Here is a 17,314-nt window from a genome sequence, read left to right as displayed (position 1 = left end):
ATCAACCTGCAAGTCTTTTGGCATGTGGGAGGAAACTGGAGCACCCGGAGGAAACCCACGCAGACACAGGGAGAACTTGCAAACTCCACACAGGCAGTACCCAGAATTGAACTCAAGTCGCTGGAGCTGTGAGGCTGCGGTGCTAACCACTGCGCCACTGTGCTGCCCTAATCCTAATATAATCCTAAGCGAATCAATCTCTCCTCCATAGGTCAGTCCCGCCATCCCAGGAATCAGTCTGGTAAACCTTCGCTACACTCCTTCTAGAGCAAGAACATCCTTCAGATAAGGAGACCAAAATTGCACACAATATTCATGCAAAAGCAGCCTGATCCGCTGAAATGTCACTGTCTGTGATGGCTCCGGCAGCTGCCAGTAATAACGATGGCGCTGTTAATTTGTCACAAAAAACAAATTAAACCCAAACCCTTTCAATGGCTGCAATCGCTACCTCCATTCCACCCTGCTCCCTACTGCCATTGCCGCTTCTCTTTGCTGCTCCCTCCTGCGCCCGTCTGCTTGCTAGTCGCTCGCTTCTTGCGCCGCCCCTTCAGCCCTCGGCCACTCAGTCCACCCTTGGTGGCTCGTTCCCCACTGCTTCTCCGGGCGGCATGGCAGGAAGTGATCGGCCGGGTGGGGTGGAGTGGGGATAGCGGGGAGCAAGCAGCTTGGCGGGAGGCGAGCGGCCAACAGGTGGGAGGAAGCCACGCGGCCGGGAGCAAATGGTGGGGGGGGGGGGTGGAATGGCGAGCCCGGGAACGAGTGGCTGAAGCTGGGGGGTGGGGGGGGGGGGATGTGGGACCGAGCGGCTGAAGCTGGAGGGGGAGCAGCAAGGGGGGGTGGGGGAAGCAGCGAGGCAGGAAGCGAGTGGCTGAAGCTGGGGGGAATCAGCAAGGGTGGGAGGGGGAAGAGCAAGCAGCTGAAGGGGGGGCAAGCAGTGAGGCCGGGAGCAAGTGGCTGGGGGTGGTGGGAATGGCGAGGCTGGGAGCGAGTGGCTGAAGCGGGGTGTTCTTGAGGGAATGAAGGAGGTGATTGTAGCCATTAAGGGCTGATGTCATTACATTGTGACGTAGTGTGCGCATGCACAGATTCATGCTGGCAAACGGTTGATCGCACTGATGACTTCGATTGGTCTGCACATGCTCTGCATCGTCAGAAGACACTTATAATATAGCCAAATTATTTTTTTCTGAATCCCTGCCCCTTCAAGTGACTAAGGGCTTTCATGTGGAACTTTGTCAAATTCCTTTGGAGCCGATTTTGTGTTTTTGTAAGGGTCAGATGGAGGCTGTGTGGTGAGATTGCTATTTATCGAGTTGTCTGTGTTCCATTTGTGCATATTGTGACTGTTCTTTCTCTCTCTCTCCAGGTGCAGGCGGCCAATGCCAGGATGGACCAGGAAGGGTTAAACGAGATGGAGCTGGCGCCAGTACAGCGCAGGATTGAGGCTCGTTCTGCCGATGACTCTTTCACTGGATTTGTCCGATCACTTTATTTTGCAGATACCTTTGTAAGAGACGGTGAGGAAATATTACTGAGTTGTTGATCCTGGGGATTAGTGACTGCACAGAGCCAGTTTAATCTAATTTTTTCCTCCCACAGCCAAAGACTTGCAGGTTGATAGGTAAATTGGCCATTGTAAATTGCTCCTAGTGTAGGTAGGTGGTAGGAGAATGGTGGGGATGTGGTAGGAAATATGGGATTAATGTAGGATTAGTATAAATGGGTGATTGTTGGTCGGCACAGACTCGGTGGGCCAAAGGGCCTGTTTCAGTGCTATATCAGAGGGAATTTACCAGGATGTTGCCTGGGCTGGAGCATTTCAGCTATGAAGAGCTAGGGTTGTTTTCCTTAGAGCAGAGAAGGCTGAGGGGGGACATGATTGAGGTATGCAAAATTATGAAGGGCACTGATCAGTTATTGAGAGCTGGAGCTGGATGAACTTCGGATCATTCGGGAGGCGGAGGGGGTTATTGAGAGGAGTTATAGGGAAGTAGTCACACCTCAGGTAAAAGAAGTAGGTAGATGGGTTACCGTCAGGGGAAGGAGAGGGAACCAGCAGGCAGTGCAGGGATCCCCTGTGACCGTTTCCCTCAACAACAGGTATACCGTTTTGGATACTGTTTTGGGGGGGGGGGGGCGACTTACCAGGGGTAAGCAATGGGGTACAGGTCTATGGCGCAGAGTCTGTCCCTGTTGCTCAGAAGGGAAGGGGGAAGAGGAGCAGAGCATTAGTCATTGGGGACTCCATAGTTAGGGGAACAGATAGGAGGTTCTGTGGGAACGAGAGAGACTCACGGTTGGTGTGTTGCCTCCCAGATGCCAGGGTTCGTGATGTCTCGGATAGTGTTTTTGGGATCCTTAAGGGGGAGGGGGAGCAGCCCCAACAGGAGAGGAGAGGTCATCCTGTTGGGAGTTTTCTATAGACCTCCGAATAGTTCCAGAGATGTAGAGGAAAGGATAGCGAAGATGATTCTCGACAGGAGCGAGAGTAACAGGGTAGTTGTTATGGGGGACTTTAACTTTCCAAATATTGACTGGAAATACTATAGTTTGAGTACTTTAGATGGGTCAGTTTTTGTCCAGTGTATGCAGGAGGGTTTTCTGACACAGTATGTAGACAGGCCAACCAGGGGCGATGCCACATTGGATTTGGTACTGGGTAATGAACCCGGCCAGGTGTTACATTTAGATGTAGGTGAGCACTTTGGTGATAGTGATCACAATTCGGTTAGGTTTACCTTAGCGATGGGCAGGGACAGGTATATACCGCAGGGCAAGAATTATAGCTGGGGGAAAGGAAATTATGATGCGATTAGGCAAGATTTAGGATGCGTAGGATGGGGAAGGAAACTGCAGGGGATGGGCACAATCGAAATGTGGAGCTTATTCAAGGAGCAGCTACTGCGTGTCCTTGATAAGTATGTACCTGTCAGGCAGGGAGGAAGTTGTCTAGCGAGGGAGCCGTGGTTTACTAAAGAAGTTGAAGCGCTTGTCAAGAGGAAGAAGGCGGCTTATGTTAGGATGAGACGTGAAGGCTCAGTTAGGGCGCTTGAGAGTTACAAGCTAGCCAGGAAGGATCTAAAGGGAGAGCTTAGAAGAGCGAGGAGAGGACACGAGAAGTCATTGGCGGATAAGATCAAGGAAAATCCTAAGGCTTTCTATAGGTATATCAGGAATAAAAGAATGACTAGAGTTAGATTAGGGTCAATCAAGGATAGTAGTGGGAAGTTGTGTGTGGAATCAGAGGAGATAGGGGAAGCGTTAAATGAATATTTTTCGTCAATATTTACAGTAGAGAAAGAAAATGTTGGCGAGGAGAATACTGAGATACAGACTACGAGGCTAGATGGGATTGAGTTTCACAAGGAGGAGGTGTTAGCATTTTGGAAAGTGTGAAAATAGATAAGTCCCCTGGGCCAGATGGGATTTATCCTAGGATTCTCTGGGAAGCCAGGGAGGAGATTGCAGAGCCTTTGTCCTTGATCTTTATGTCGTCATTGTCGACAGGAATAGTGCTGGAAGACTGGAGGATAGCAAATGTTGTCCCCTTGTTCAAGAAGGGGAGTAGAGACAGCCCTGGTAATTAAAGACCTGTGAGCCTTACTTCGGTTGTGGGTAAAATGTTGGAAAAGGTTATAAGAGACAGGATTTATAATCATCTTGAAAAGAATAAGTTCATTAGCGATAGTCAGCACGGTTTTGTGAAGGGTAGGTCGTGCCTCACAAACCTTAGAGTTTTTTGAGAAGGTGACCAAGCAGGTGGATGAGGGTAAAGCAGTGGATGTGGTGTATATGGATTTCAGTAAGGCGTTTGATAAGGTTCCCCACGGTAGGCTATTGCAGAAAATACGGAAGTATGGGGTTGAAGGTGATTTAGAGCTTTGGATCAGAAATTGGCTAGCTGAAAGAAGACAGAGGATGGTGGTTGATGGCAAATGTTCATCCTGGAGTTTAGTTACTAGTGGTGTACCGCAAGGATCTGTTTTGGGGCCACTGCTGTTTGTCATTTTTATAAATGACCTGGAAGAGGGTGTAGAAGGGTGGGTTAGTAAATTTGCGGATGACACTAAGGTCGGTGGAGTTGTGGATAGTGCCGAAGGATGTTGTAGGGGACAGAGGGACATAGATAGGCTGCAGAGCTGGGCTGAGAGATGGCAAATGGAGTTTAATGCGGAAAAGTGTGAGGTGATTCACTTTGGAAGGAGTAACAGGAATGCAGAGTACTGGGCTAATGGGAAGATTCTTGGTAGTGTACATGAGCAGAGAGATCTTGGTGTCCAGGTACATAAATCCCTGAAAGTTGCCACCCAGGTTAATAGGGCTGTTAAGAAGGCATATGGTGTGTTAGCTTTTATTAGTAGGGGGATCGAGTTTCGGAGCCACGAGGTCATGCTGCAGCTGTACCAAACTCTGGTGCGGCCGCACCTGGAGTATTGCGTGCAGTTCTGGTCACCGCATTATAGGAAGGATGTGGAAGCTTTGGAAAGAGTGCAGAGGAGATTTACTAGGATGTTGCCTGGTATGGAGGGAAGGTCTTGCGAGGAAAGGCTGAGGGACTTGAGGTTGTTTTCGTTGGAGAGAAGGAGGAGGAGAGGTGACTTAATAGAGACATATAAGATAATAGGGTTAGATAGGGTGGATAGTGAGAGTCTTTTTCCTCGGATGGTGATGGCAAACACGAGGGGACATAGCTTTAAGTTGAGGGGTGATAGATATAGGACAGATGTCAGAGGTAGTTTCTTTACTCAGAGTAGTAGGGGCATGGAAGGCCCTGCCTGCAACAGTAGTAGACTCGCCAACTTTAAGGGCATTTAAGTGGTCATTGGATAGACATATGGATGAAAATGGAATAGTGTAGGTCAGATGGTTTCACAGGTCGGCGCAACATCGAGGGCCGAAGGGCCTGTACTGCGCTGTAATGTTCTATGTTAGATAGGAAGAAACTTTTTCCCTTAGTGGAGGGGTCAATAACCAGGGGGCATATATTTTAGGTAAGGGGAAGGAGGTTTAGAGGGGATTTGAGGGGGGGAAAATTCAATCATAGGGTGGTTGGAATCTGGAATGGACTGCCTGAAGAGGTGGTAGAGGCAGGAATCCTCACAACATTTAAGAAGTATTTATATGAGCACTTGAAACACCATAGCATTCCTGGCTAGGGCCAAGTGCTGGAAAATGGGATTAGAATAGTTAGGTGCTTGATGGCCGGCACAGACATGATGGGCCAAAGGGTCTGTTTCTGTGCTGTATAACTCTATGACTAAACCTTGAATGTGTCAGTGGAGTGTAATATTCCATGAGTCTCCTTTTTAGTGGGACATATCTAGTCTTAAACCACTTGTATCCATCAGTTGATGCTGGATTACACAGTTTTGTAAAAATGACTGGAATTTTCAGTGCACAGAAAACGGCAACAAAACCAGTGCTCAGTGCTGGTCCAGACAGAGCCAGTTATTGTTGCGCATAAAGAATGTAAGGTCAACCTTCGCCACGTACAGTTCTATGGGAGGGTATTGGCCACACAGAACCAGGGATTACTGAGCTCGCCTGTAGTTTTGGCCACTCACTTAATCTGTTTATGTCCCTTTGCAGCTTCCTGTTGTCGTCATCTCAACTTGCTGTGCTTCCTAATTTCGTGTCATCTGCAAACTTGGATATAAAGCTGTCTGTCACTTTGTCCAAGTCATTAATAAATATGGTGAAAAGCTGAGGCCCTGGGGAACACCACTTGTCACATCCTGCTAATCAGAGAGCACTTCCTACTCTGAAATAAAACAGAAAACGCTGGAAACACTCAGCAGGTCAGGCAGTATTTGTGGAGCGAGAAACAGTTAACATTTCAGGTCGATGGCCTAACCTGCTGAGTGTTTCCAGCATTTTCTGTTTTTATTTAAGATTTACAGCATCTGCAGTATTTTGCTTTTGCCCTACTCTGTCTCCTATCTCCCAACCAGTTTCCAGCCCATCTAACAAGGTTCCCTCCAATTCCATGCACTTTTATTTGCGTCAATCCCTGTGCAGAACCTTTATCAGATGCCTTCTGGAGTTTGATTGAGGGTGATTGATTTAGTCGGCTTACAGACTAGTAGTTTTAAGCTGAATGCTGTGTCTTCAAGTTGTTTTACTGAACTCTTTGTTGTTGTTGCAGGATCCTATCACGGTCCATCACTGTGGGCTGGCACCAATGGTGGGACCGTATTTGCGTACACTATTCACATTCCGCCTGTGGAGAGGAGGATGGAGGAGCCAGTCACTGCGGCTCAGGGTGAGTGATTCTCCACCTCTTTGCATGGGGAGTGATATCCCCATCCTTGTGGGAGACCCTGGGTGGGTTTTCTTTCGCACCCATTGTGGGGAACCTGTTGGGTGACGTTTGGGGCAGTGTTGTCGTTCCTCTCGTGTTCCATCCACTCTTGTGCTGCTTTTGTTGTGTTTAGACCATTGTTCATTTGTGCAGCTCTACCAGCCTGCACCGCTTGGGAGGTGAACCCATTGCATGTTGTGGTCGTGAGCCACGCGCTTGGCTCAATCCGTGTTGAACTGGTTATTCTTGCATAGGCTGCTACCATTGGCCAATGAGGGCAGAATAATCACCCAGGCTTCCTGCTTGTGATCCCCATCCAGTGGTGTCCTCTCAGTGCTACAAGTGGGTGTCGTATTAGGATACACCAGGGCTTTGTTGTGATGCACTGAATAACTATCCAACTCTCAGTCTGAGTTCACCCAAGAAGAATGGCCAGTTCACAGTTCTGGTGGGTGACTATTACTGTAAATTACCCCATTTCCAATACTTGGATTATGTCTAAAATAGCATCTCGCTGCACTGTCCTAACCAAAATGTGGCCATTAAGTCACTTAGTATTTACGGACCAATGCCACTTTCTTTATAATCAAATTACTCTCGAAACCATAGCAGATGGCTGTCACTGTGCACTATACCACCAACAGTGTCTGTAATGGGTGAGTTATCTGTAGTGTGCTGATATTGATCTTTATGTTGTACTATAAATGTTGTTTCCACCCAACATAATCTTCCCAAATAAAGTAATTCACACCTCTACAGACCACCAGCTTGTCCCTCGCTATCTCTGAGCTCCTGTTACACCTCTATTTATCAGAAACAACACCTGTCTCGAATGTTCTCATTCCCAGATCAAATCAAGCATTACTTGATGCAGCAGTCCTATAATGACAGAAAATTGTTAATAAATCACTGAATGCTTTGTGCATCACTATAATTAAACACAGAATCCCTCATCCCTTTGTATGTGAAGACGTCAGTCTGCTGTAAAGCAATGCAATGTTTTATATGAGCCAAATGGGTTTGGTAATTCAATCAAAATCCTTGCAATGGAACCAGTTTTTTGTCACTTTCAAACCCTCTACATTAATCCAAGAACTGAAACCCTTTAGAACATTAGGGAAACTGTAGAGAATTTGCTACTTCAGTGCTCTCCACAGACCGTGCCTGTCCCACAGGCAATATAGAGGGGGTAACACAACTGATCCCTGACCTCTCTCAATGCCACTAAGGAAATGCATTCTCTGTTATCCAGCATGTACGTTGTGTGATGGAGATAAGCACGTCAGCAGTTTGGCTCCTAATCTGATTTTTTTTTTTTAATAAACCAACTTCAGAATTTGCTGGTTGGCCAATTTTATCAACCTCCTGGATCCTTGTCCTTGGCTAACGGACACAGCTCTTGTCATTTGCATCCTTATCTGATGGGATGGGCAGGGTTTTTATTACAAAACAAGCTTTGGGAAAGAGTAGAGAGACTGAATTTTTCTGTGGGAGTGAGGGGGACAATGGGGAGCAATGTGTGTTTTTACTTTATTATGCGTTGTAGAAAAATACGAAGCTTCATACCTTTTAAAATAGAAATGCTTTGTTCAAACATTATTAATTAATGAATTGCTTGACCATTGCAAAATCTATGCAGAAATTGTAGGGTGAAATTCCAAAATTGTTTCTTTCACAGACTGTTAACTTATTCCACTGTCTTTACAGCAAAGGAAATCCAGCTCATGCACAGAGCCCCTGTGGTTGGGATCTTTATACTGGACGGTCGAGGGATTCTCCTCCCTGAACCACTAGAAGCAGCACATGACCTGTCCAAGAGCCCAGACATGCACGGGAACCACATGCTGCTGGTCATATCAGAGGAGCAGTTCAAGGTAATTAGTTCAGTCATACAAACTGAGCCACAGAGAGGAGTCTTTAACTTTCGATCTTTCGCTGTTACTAAGCGCACACGGCTCTGGCTTGTAGCCTTAAAGCTTATTGTTCAAAAACACATTGCCAGAGATCACAGGAGTCTTCATTTAAATTAAAACGTTCTAGATCAAACACCACTTTCCAATTAAGTTTTTAGTTTACACTGAAGTTGATAAACCTGGCCAACGAGCAAATTTTGAAGTTGGTTTATTTCAAAAACACGCAGATTAAGGAACCTGCTGCTTATCTGGTGTACTGTGTAGGTATGAATATTGTAATTACATCCAAACACACAGTGCCCCTGCCGTCTTCATATCATCTCATTTCTCAGTCTCATTCTCGTGAATCTTCACTTTCCCCTTTCCACAGCTCTAATATCTTTCTGTTCAGAACTGCACACCATACTGTGTGATCTAACTAATATCTGAGACACATACAACATCACTTCCTTTTGCTGTTCAGTGGTCCTATGATTTTTTTGTTTTGTTTTTTTCTATGACCATTGTGTCCCTGGGACTCCATCTCTTCACTGCCCCCTTGGTTTGAATGTCAGAAACATAGATTTATGGCAGAGAAGGCAGCCAATTGCCCTGTTATGTCTGTGCCAGCCGAAAGAGATATTCAGTGTTATCCCACTTTCCAGTTCTTGATCTGTAGGTTACTGCACCTCAGGTGTATATCCGTGTTTTTTAAATGCGATGAGGGTTTCTGCCTCTACCACCCTTTCAAGCAGAGTTCCAGATACATCCTCTGAAAACAAATTCTCACCTCCCCTCCAATCCTTCTGCTAATTACTTTAAATCTATGCCCCTGGTGTTGATCTCTCTGCTACCAGTAATAGGTCCTTCCTATCCACTCTATTTAGGCCCCTCAGCTCTTTCCACACCTCAATTAAATCTCCCCTCAGCCTCCTCTGCTCCAAAGAAAACAACTCAGCCTATCCAATTTTTCCTCATAGCTAAAATTCTCCATTCTTGGCAACATTGTCATAAGTTTCCTCTGTCCCCCTTTCTGGTACAATCGCATGCTTCCTGTAATGCCATGACCAGGACTGTATGCAGTACTGTAGCTGTGGCCTAACTAGTGTTTATGTAGTTCTAGCGTAACCCCCCCCCCCGACCCCGCTTTTATATTTTGTGCCTCAGCTAATAAAGCTAAGTATCCCATCTGCTGCCTTGACCACCTTATCTACCTCTCCTGTTGCCTTCAGGGACTCTGTGGACATGCACTCCAAGGTTCCTCTATTAACATAGAAAATAGGAGCAGGAGTAGGCCATTCGGCCCTTCGAGCCTGCTCCGCCATTCAATATGATCATGGCTGATCATCCAACTCAGTAACCTGTTCCTGCTTTCGCCCCATATCTTTTGATCCCTTTTGCCCCAAGAGCTCTATCTAACTCCTTCTTGAAAACATACTATGTTTTGGTCTCAACTGTTTTCTGTGGTAGTGAATTCCACAGGCTCACCACTCTCGGTGAAGAAATTTCTCTTCATCTCAGTCCTGAAAGGTTTACCCCGTATCCTTAGACTACACTTCTCTGTATCTTCCCATTAACTGTGTATTCCCTTGCCTGTTTGTCCTCCCCAAATGCATTACCTTATATTTCACCAGATTAAATTCAGTTTGCCACATTTCTGCCCACCTGACTAGTCCATTGACATCTTCCTGCTGTCTTTCTTCCTCACTATCAATCTCACAGCCAATTCTTGTATCATCTGCAAGCTTCTTAATCATGTCCCCTACATTTAAGTCTAAATCGTTAATATATACCATGAACTGCAAGGGACCCAATTCTGAGCCCCACTGGAAACTGCTTTCTAGTTTAAAAAAACCACCCGTTTTGTTTAAGCTCTTTACAGTGGTATGAAGCATGCTGGTCTTTGAGAAGGCACAGTTGTTGCAATAATGGATCTCTGTCTGCCCTGTTCTGTTGCCCAGGTCTGGCACTGTGTTCATTTAATACTTTTTCATTCTTTGGCAGCTGAGCTGAGAGTCTGGTCATTAGCCACAGACCCAGTACTCTGCCACTATCCAACCATCCCACACGCCTGCTTTGTACAGTGGACAGTCGAGGCTGGTGCAGCTGTGAAGTGCTCTAATTATGCTCCACTTTGTTGACAGATATTCACACTACCAAAAGTCAGCACAAAAACCAAACTGAAGTTGACAGCAGTGGAAGGGTCCCGGGTGCGGAAAGTGTCAGTGGCCAGTTTCAGCAGCAGTCGAGTAGAGGATTATAGTGAGAACGGGCTTCTGGTGCTGACAAACCTCGGTGATATCCAAGTCATTTCTCTCCCTGTGCTCAGAAGTCAGGTTCGGTATGAGTGCATCAGGAAAGAGGACGTGAGTGGGATTGCATCCTGTGTCTTCACAAAATCTGGGCAAGGTAAGGGCTTCATTATGCCAGCTTGTTCCCTCCTATGCCATGCCATAGAGGATTCCACACATTGTCGAACCTGCACAAGGTGGAAAATGTATTTCTAAGTGAAGTGGTTACAGCAGCTTTCGCACATGATCAGAGTACAGTACTTCAGCCAAGCTCAGGCTCCAGGTTTCCTTTTTCAAGGAAGCAGACTGAATCACAAGAATACAATTCCCAAAACACCAGGATCCCTTATAATAAGTTTGCCCAGGAGTAACCTTATTTTAAAGCAAGGAATTTCTAACTTCTCAGCACTCAGTTGTTGAACTAAATATCTCCTGTTTGTGTTCAATCATAATCCGTCAAATGAAAATTCTTTGTGCATCCCCCACACCTCCCCCTTTTCTTTTCCACCCCCCCCCCCCCCCCCCGCCCCCCTTCCCCAGGCCCAACTGGCTCACCCTTACCATCTTCCCACCCCCCAGTTCCCTCCTGACTTCGTGCAGCCAATCCTTGGAGAACCTTCAAGTCAGCAGGAACGTTACTTGCTGCCAATCCAACAATGTATGTTTTTGCATTTTCAGGTTTTTACCTCATCTCTCCCTCGGAGTTTGAGAGGTTCTCAGTTTCATCAAAGTGGGTGGTGGAACCGAGATGCATCATTGATATTGATGAGGCTGTCGGAACTAGGACTTCCCAACAGAGAGCACTGCAAGATGGGGACGTCACGAAAGCCAACTCAATGTAAGTATTTCTCACTCAGCCCAGTTACTCACTCCATTGAAGACCATTTGGGTCAGGAGCTGAAAGCCATTGTGACTTTCTGATTTGTTTAACCCCAGTGGCCCTTGCATTCGGTGATGCTCCCTGGCTCCAGGGGAAGGAGTGCAATTTGCAATTGATAGGTCAGTTGTTAATTTTAAATCTGAGATTAATACCTTTTTGTTAACAAAAATCTATCAAGAAATATAAAGGTGGGCATATGGAGTTAGGTTGCAGATCAGCCATGTTGTCACTGAATGGCAGAATGGACTCCATGTGCTTGTGCCTCTGCGTGTTCCTAGGACCTCAGGCTCACTCTTCCAGGAGTGTATGTCTGTTGGGTGATATGCAGAGGGCAGTTGTCTAATGGACATTGGTTTCTCACCGAGAAATTGTTCTGGTGCTGCTTGCTGACTGAGGGGCCTAATCTGGGGATCCAGTGTAGTCACTGTCAGTTTTTGAGGCAGTGTGAATATTTGTGCCATCTGGATAAATTTTCATGCTGAGAGCAGGGCTAGACCCATTGGACTTGTTTCTTGCTAATACTTATAAAGCATGAAAGTCTGACCTGGACTGAGAGGGATGTCCCTAATGTGGTTGAGGGAGAAACTCTAAGCATACAGCAGATGCAAGACTGCAGAGGTATCATTGGGAGAATTGGAACAGACCTCAGAGTGCACCTCAAGTCAGTTTGGCTCGGATGGTCGCACTCTCACCTCTGAGACAGAAGTTGTGGAGTTCAGCTTCGCTCCAGGGCTTGAGCCTGTAATCTGCATTGACACTTCAGTACAGTGATGTCAGAAAAACCAGATAACACTAAACTGAGGCATTGGTCTAACATCACTGTGGGTGTACCTACAGCGCACCGACTGTAGTGGCTCAAGAAGGCAGCTCACCACCACCTTTTCAAGGGCAATTAGGGATGGGCAATAAATGCTGGTCTAGCCAGTGACGTCCACATCCCATGAGTGAAATAAATGATGGATATAGAGATCACAGTGCAATATTGAGTCGATCAGGGAGTTTATCCTTGAACTAGCAGCATCTGGTCATTCATCTCACTGCTCTATGTGGGATCTTGCTGTGCAAAACATTGACTCCTCTGTTAATCTAGATGACATTTCAAAATAATTGGTTCTGGAGTTCTGTGGGATGTGCTGAAGGCATGAAAGATGTTGAAATAAATGCATGTTCTTTCCATTTGCATCTACACCTCTGTTTGAATGCCCCAGGGACTTGTATTACCTGCAGGGAAGTAATTCCTGCCTATGTACTGACTGATGTATTTAGTTAGATTCAACAGGAGTGGCTCAGATCTCTATCAGTAATACTTCAGTTTGAGAAGCACACTATATAAGAGAATGTTAATTACTGTTGATTCACAGGGAAGCAGTGCATTCACAGATGCCTGGATTGAGCAAGAGTGAGGGGGATGGTAAGTCAATCTGATAAACTCAACCTGTTCTGAGAATATTGTTATCAATGGATGTCTAATGTGCTCAAGGGAGAGAGTCTGTAAACACTGCAGATGTTAGGAGAGAATTCCTTCCATATATATCCTCATTGGCACTGAATTGATCAACACAGATTGTAATCTTGACATCATTGGTTCTTGCTCTCATTCTGTCTGTCTTGCTTGTTTGTTCTCCAGCATATTCTCATGCCCTCTTACTCTCTCCCCCTCCCCCTCCCTCCCCCTCCCTCTCCCCCTCCCTCTCCCCCTCCCTCTCCCCCTCCCTCTCCCCCTCCCTCTCCCCCTCCCTCTCCCTCTCCCCCTCCCTCTCCCCCTCCCTCTCCCCCTCCCCCTCCCTCTCCCCCTCCCTCTCCCCCTCCCTCTCCCCCTCCCTCTCCCCCTCCCTCTCCCCCTCCCTCTCCCCCTCCCTCTCCCCCTCCCTCTCCCCCTCCCTCTCCCCCTCCCTCTCCCCCTCCCTCTCCCCCTCCCTCTCCCCCTCCCTCTCCCCCTCCCTCTCCCCCTCCCTCTCCCCCTCCCTCTCCCCCTCCCTCTCCCCCTCCCCCTCCCCCTCCCCCTCCCCCTCCCCCTCCCCAAAATAGTGATCCGGCCTGGTAACCCATTCTTTTCTGCAAGCCTTGGCTAATTGTAGCATCCATTTCAACATCCATAACTGCTCAGCACAAACTGGGCAATTGAGGCAGAGGTTTGGCTGGTGGGACATCCACTGAAGGCCATGCCTGACCCATTGCACAGCCTGGGCCAATTCTGACCTAACTCTTGCTTCAGATGCTGATCCCATGCAGGTCCATGATGGGCCGAATGGCCGCCTTTTGCACTGTAACAATACTGTGATTCTGTGACTTGACGCATGCTGTATTGTATTGTGATTTTTGTACAGTTTGTAAACCTGGGTCATTCACTCAAGCTATCACCTGAAGGAAGAACTTACTGCAGTAAACTCCTGGGACAGGATTCAAAGTAATTCCTGTTAGTTGTTGTTTACTTGCTCAATATTCTAGAGAATTACCAATACCAAAGGCAGGAATTATTTGTAAAAGCAAAATACTGCGGATGCTGGAAATCTGAAACAAAAACAAGAAATGCTGGATTCACTCAGCAGGTCTGGCAGCATCTGTGGAAAGAGAAGCAGAGTTAACGTTTCGGGTCAGTGACCCGAAACGTTAACTCTGCTTCTCTTTCCACAGATGCTGCCAGACCTGCTGAGTGAATCCAGCATTTCTTGTTTTTGTTGCAGGAATTATTTGGTTTGGTTTCCAAGAAATCTCCTTAAAACGCTGGGGGAGAGGGGGCTGAATTTATATTCAACTACTTCTGTGCTGAAAAATTCCTTTCAGTAGTTGTTGAGTACAAACACCCAGTCGAATCAATATACCATAAAAGATAAAATATCACCTATTTTATATAGTACCTAGTTTTCAGTGACCTCTTGAGTTGATCTGCAATTTCTTCCACCAGAGAGGAAAGCAGTGGAGATCATGGAGCATGCACTGCTTAATGATGAAAGTAAGTAGTCACTCACAAATTTTCCAAAATGTGCTTCTGAACTTTGTGTCTGGGTGTGTACAAGTCTCTGGGAGTGTATGTACATGGGGTTGGGGGGAGGTGCTTACATTTGCATGTGTTCTAACTGCACAACATCTGTTTTTTTTTAGGAGTTTTACTGGAAATACAGAGCACGCTCGAGTCTGAATCAGCTGTAACTGACAGATTGTAGGTATTGCTGCTGGGAGGAGGATGGGGTGGGATGCGGGGAGAGCTGTAGGGGTGAGGGGTGGGAGATTGTGCAATAAGGGCTTGTGACACTTGCAGCTTCCCGACGTAGTGTATATACAAAGGGAGAGGTTGAGGTGATTTATTTTTTTGTACTGTTGATGCTCGATATGGAGCGATGTGGCTCTCTTGTTGCAGGAGTTTTGGACACCTGGACAGGAATTCGAAGAACGTGGCTGGGGTACAGTCCCAGAAACAAAGGATGATTAATGGAGGTGGGTGCATTCAGAAAATCATGCCTTGGGACACAAGTTGGTGATTATATTTTTTTTAAATTAGCTAGGAGTTCAATAGTTCCCCAAGTACTTGTCTTAAAGAACTTTACCAACTCCCATTATCACACCTTCTGGGCAGCCAGTGACTAACAGAACACTTATCCCATTTTACTGCCTTTTAGAGAATGAGATTTATTTTTCATTCAGAGCCTCAGGCAATTGTAAATTTATAATCTGAGGCTTTCATTTTGTATGCCAGACCTGTCGTCGCCCACTCACCCCATAGTTGCTTCCTATCTCTTCCTCTGGGGCCCAGCAATCTCTGCAAGATTTCAGGAGAGGAGGGATCCCACCCAAGCACTCCTGTCAACAAGTGATGAGATGAAAGGAGGCAAAGATCAGAAATATGCCAGTCTCTTTACCATTCAGTCAGTTCAGATGAATGCAATTGCTGTATTTCATTAGCTGTACCATTAACTGAATTGTGAAGGAGTTTTGATTGTGAATGTGTTTGTCTTTGAATATGTTACTGCTTCTCCTGAACAGATTGATGGTGACGGATGCTGATGGGAGCACTCATTGTGCTTTGTGCCATAACACTACACATCCTACTGTTGGAGATGGGGTACCCGTTGAGAGAAGGCAGCTCCATAATACAGACGGTGACTTGGGGAGATGCCAGCTCATTTAGTGCCTAACTCACTATTGTCCTGCTTCAGCCCTTCCATGGAATACTTTCCTAATTTCTTTTCCCTGTCTCTTTGCACAGTCACTGAATGTGATGGATTTTAATTAAATAACTGCCTGGGTGCAAATAGTTTAATAGGGGAGCTTTATACCACTGTCCAATTTTTATATGGTTTTAGATATTTCTAAGGGAGTTCTCAAACTTTGGAAGTGAAAATGTAGAAATAATTTTTAAATTACAGAACATTTAGTGATATTTAATATATATGTATAATTTAGATCCTGGTGGCTGCTGTAATTGTTTTACCTAGTATAGTATACATGAGGAAATATTTTCATACTTTCGAATGGTTTTAGTCAGTAAAGGTGCTCCTTCTGGAGTCTATTTTTGTAGCCAATCATGTCAGTAGGAACCTATGAAATGCCACTGTAAACACTACTCTACTGACGTATAAATTAAACCATTTTCACATTGAGCCTGTGTCAGCTGCATCTATTTCCACCGTATTTGGGTTGGACCAGCTTTTTGATTCCTCCCCTTGGAGAAGACGCACCCAATGGTTTGTCTGGAATGTGGAATTTGCTGCAGAGTAATTCAAGATCTCTCAAGTACAATTTGATCATCATTGTCAGGCAGGTTCCAAAGCTCACATTGCTGATACTACTGCTTTCAGAGAACCGACAAGATTCTCACTTCCAGGTTAGGAGCACAAACACTACAAAGTCCAGAGAGGAAGGAGTGAGGCCGTGGAAGGATTGCTCATCTTGTCTAACGGCCACCCATTATGATGGTTATCAGCTTAATTTAACCATTTGTCAAATAATGGCAGCGACTGTTACAGCCTGAAAGTTTAAGTTTGTCATTAATCATACATACTTCCCTAAAATCATGAACCTGTCTGAACAGTGAACTTTTACTAGACCCTTGTCCAGACATGCAGTTTACACTTAAAAATTACTTAGTTGCACTTCTAAAATTACAAGATACTGCATCTTTAAATTTTACTCCGAATTCTATGATAATGCAGTAACCTATCAAATAAGACAAAGACTAGAAAATAAATAAAAAGTTTAGTAAATAAACCAATCCATGATCTTCCAATAAGTGTATCAGAGTTTTGGATGAGCTTAAGTTTGTTGAGAGGGGAAGGTGGAGGCCAGTCAAGTGAACATTCGAATATATTAGAATAGTCAAATCTGACAACTAACTAATGTAATTTCATGCATGTTGGTAAAGCCAACAAAGAATACACTGTAATTTTTTTGGAATTTATTCATTCTTGGGATGCAGTCAAGGGCAGCATTTATTGCCCACACCTAATTGCCCTTGAGGAGGTGGTAGTGAGCTACCTTGTACTGCTGTAGTCCACGTGGTGAAGGTACTCTCACGGTGCTTTTAGGTAGGGCATTCCAGGATTTTAGACCCAGTGACAATGAAGGGAACGGCGATATATTTCCAAGTCAGTATAGTGTGATTGCAGGGCAATTTGGAGGTGGTGGTGTCCGCATGTGTTGCCGCCCTTGTTCTGCAGTGCATTTTGTAGATGGTGCACACTGCTGTCACTGTGTACCGGTGGTGTATGGGGTGCCAATCAAGTGGGCTGCTTTGTCCTAGATGGTGTTGAGCTTCTTGAGTGTTATGTTGTTGGAGCTTCACTCATCCAGGCAAGTGGAGAGTATTCCACCACACTCCTAACTTGTGCCTTATAGATGGTGGACTGGCTTTGGGGAGTGAGAAGGTGGTGCACTGGAAGCAGAGTAAAAGTTGCGAATTTGGTGAGTGGGAATTCTCTGGTAAGTAATGGGTGAGCAGTCCTCGAACAGA

At 45.8% G+C, this 17,314-nt stretch overlaps 1 protein-coding gene across 6 annotated transcripts in view; it reads left to right on the top strand.

The window, feature by feature from the left end:
- Positions 1 to 15,965, top strand: part of llgl2 (LLGL scribble cell polarity complex component 2) — a 157,035-nt gene extending 141,070 nt beyond the window's left edge. For all 6 annotated transcript variants that reach the window (XM_068057807.1, XM_068057806.1, XM_068057809.1 and 3 more), the window contains 10 exons: positions 1,370 to 1,520; positions 6,149 to 6,265; positions 8,012 to 8,178; positions 10,341 to 10,605; positions 11,166 to 11,325; positions 12,729 to 12,778; positions 14,273 to 14,320; positions 14,470 to 14,527; positions 14,726 to 14,802; positions 15,349 to 15,965. In XM_068057807.1, coding sequence (XP_067913908.1) covers positions 1,370 to 1,520; positions 6,149 to 6,265; positions 8,012 to 8,178; positions 10,341 to 10,605; positions 11,166 to 11,325; positions 12,729 to 12,778; positions 14,273 to 14,320; positions 14,470 to 14,527; positions 14,726 to 14,802; positions 15,349 to 15,353 — 1,098 coding nt within the window. In that variant the 3' untranslated portion in view covers positions 15,354 to 15,965. The remainder of the gene's footprint in view (positions 1 to 1,369; positions 1,521 to 6,148; positions 6,266 to 8,011; positions 8,179 to 10,340; positions 10,606 to 11,165; positions 11,326 to 12,728; positions 12,779 to 14,272; positions 14,321 to 14,469; positions 14,528 to 14,725; positions 14,803 to 15,348) is intronic.
- Positions 15,966 to 17,314: the final 1,349 nt, after the last annotated feature.

This window comes from Heterodontus francisci, chromosome 26 (assembly GCF_036365525.1).
Source record: "Heterodontus francisci isolate sHetFra1 chromosome 26, sHetFra1.hap1, whole genome shotgun sequence".
Taxonomy (NCBI): domain Eukaryota; kingdom Metazoa; phylum Chordata; class Chondrichthyes; order Heterodontiformes; family Heterodontidae; genus Heterodontus; species Heterodontus francisci.
The sequence above is the reverse complement of the archived record's forward strand: the minus strand, read 5'-3'. Positions and strand labels throughout refer to the sequence as shown.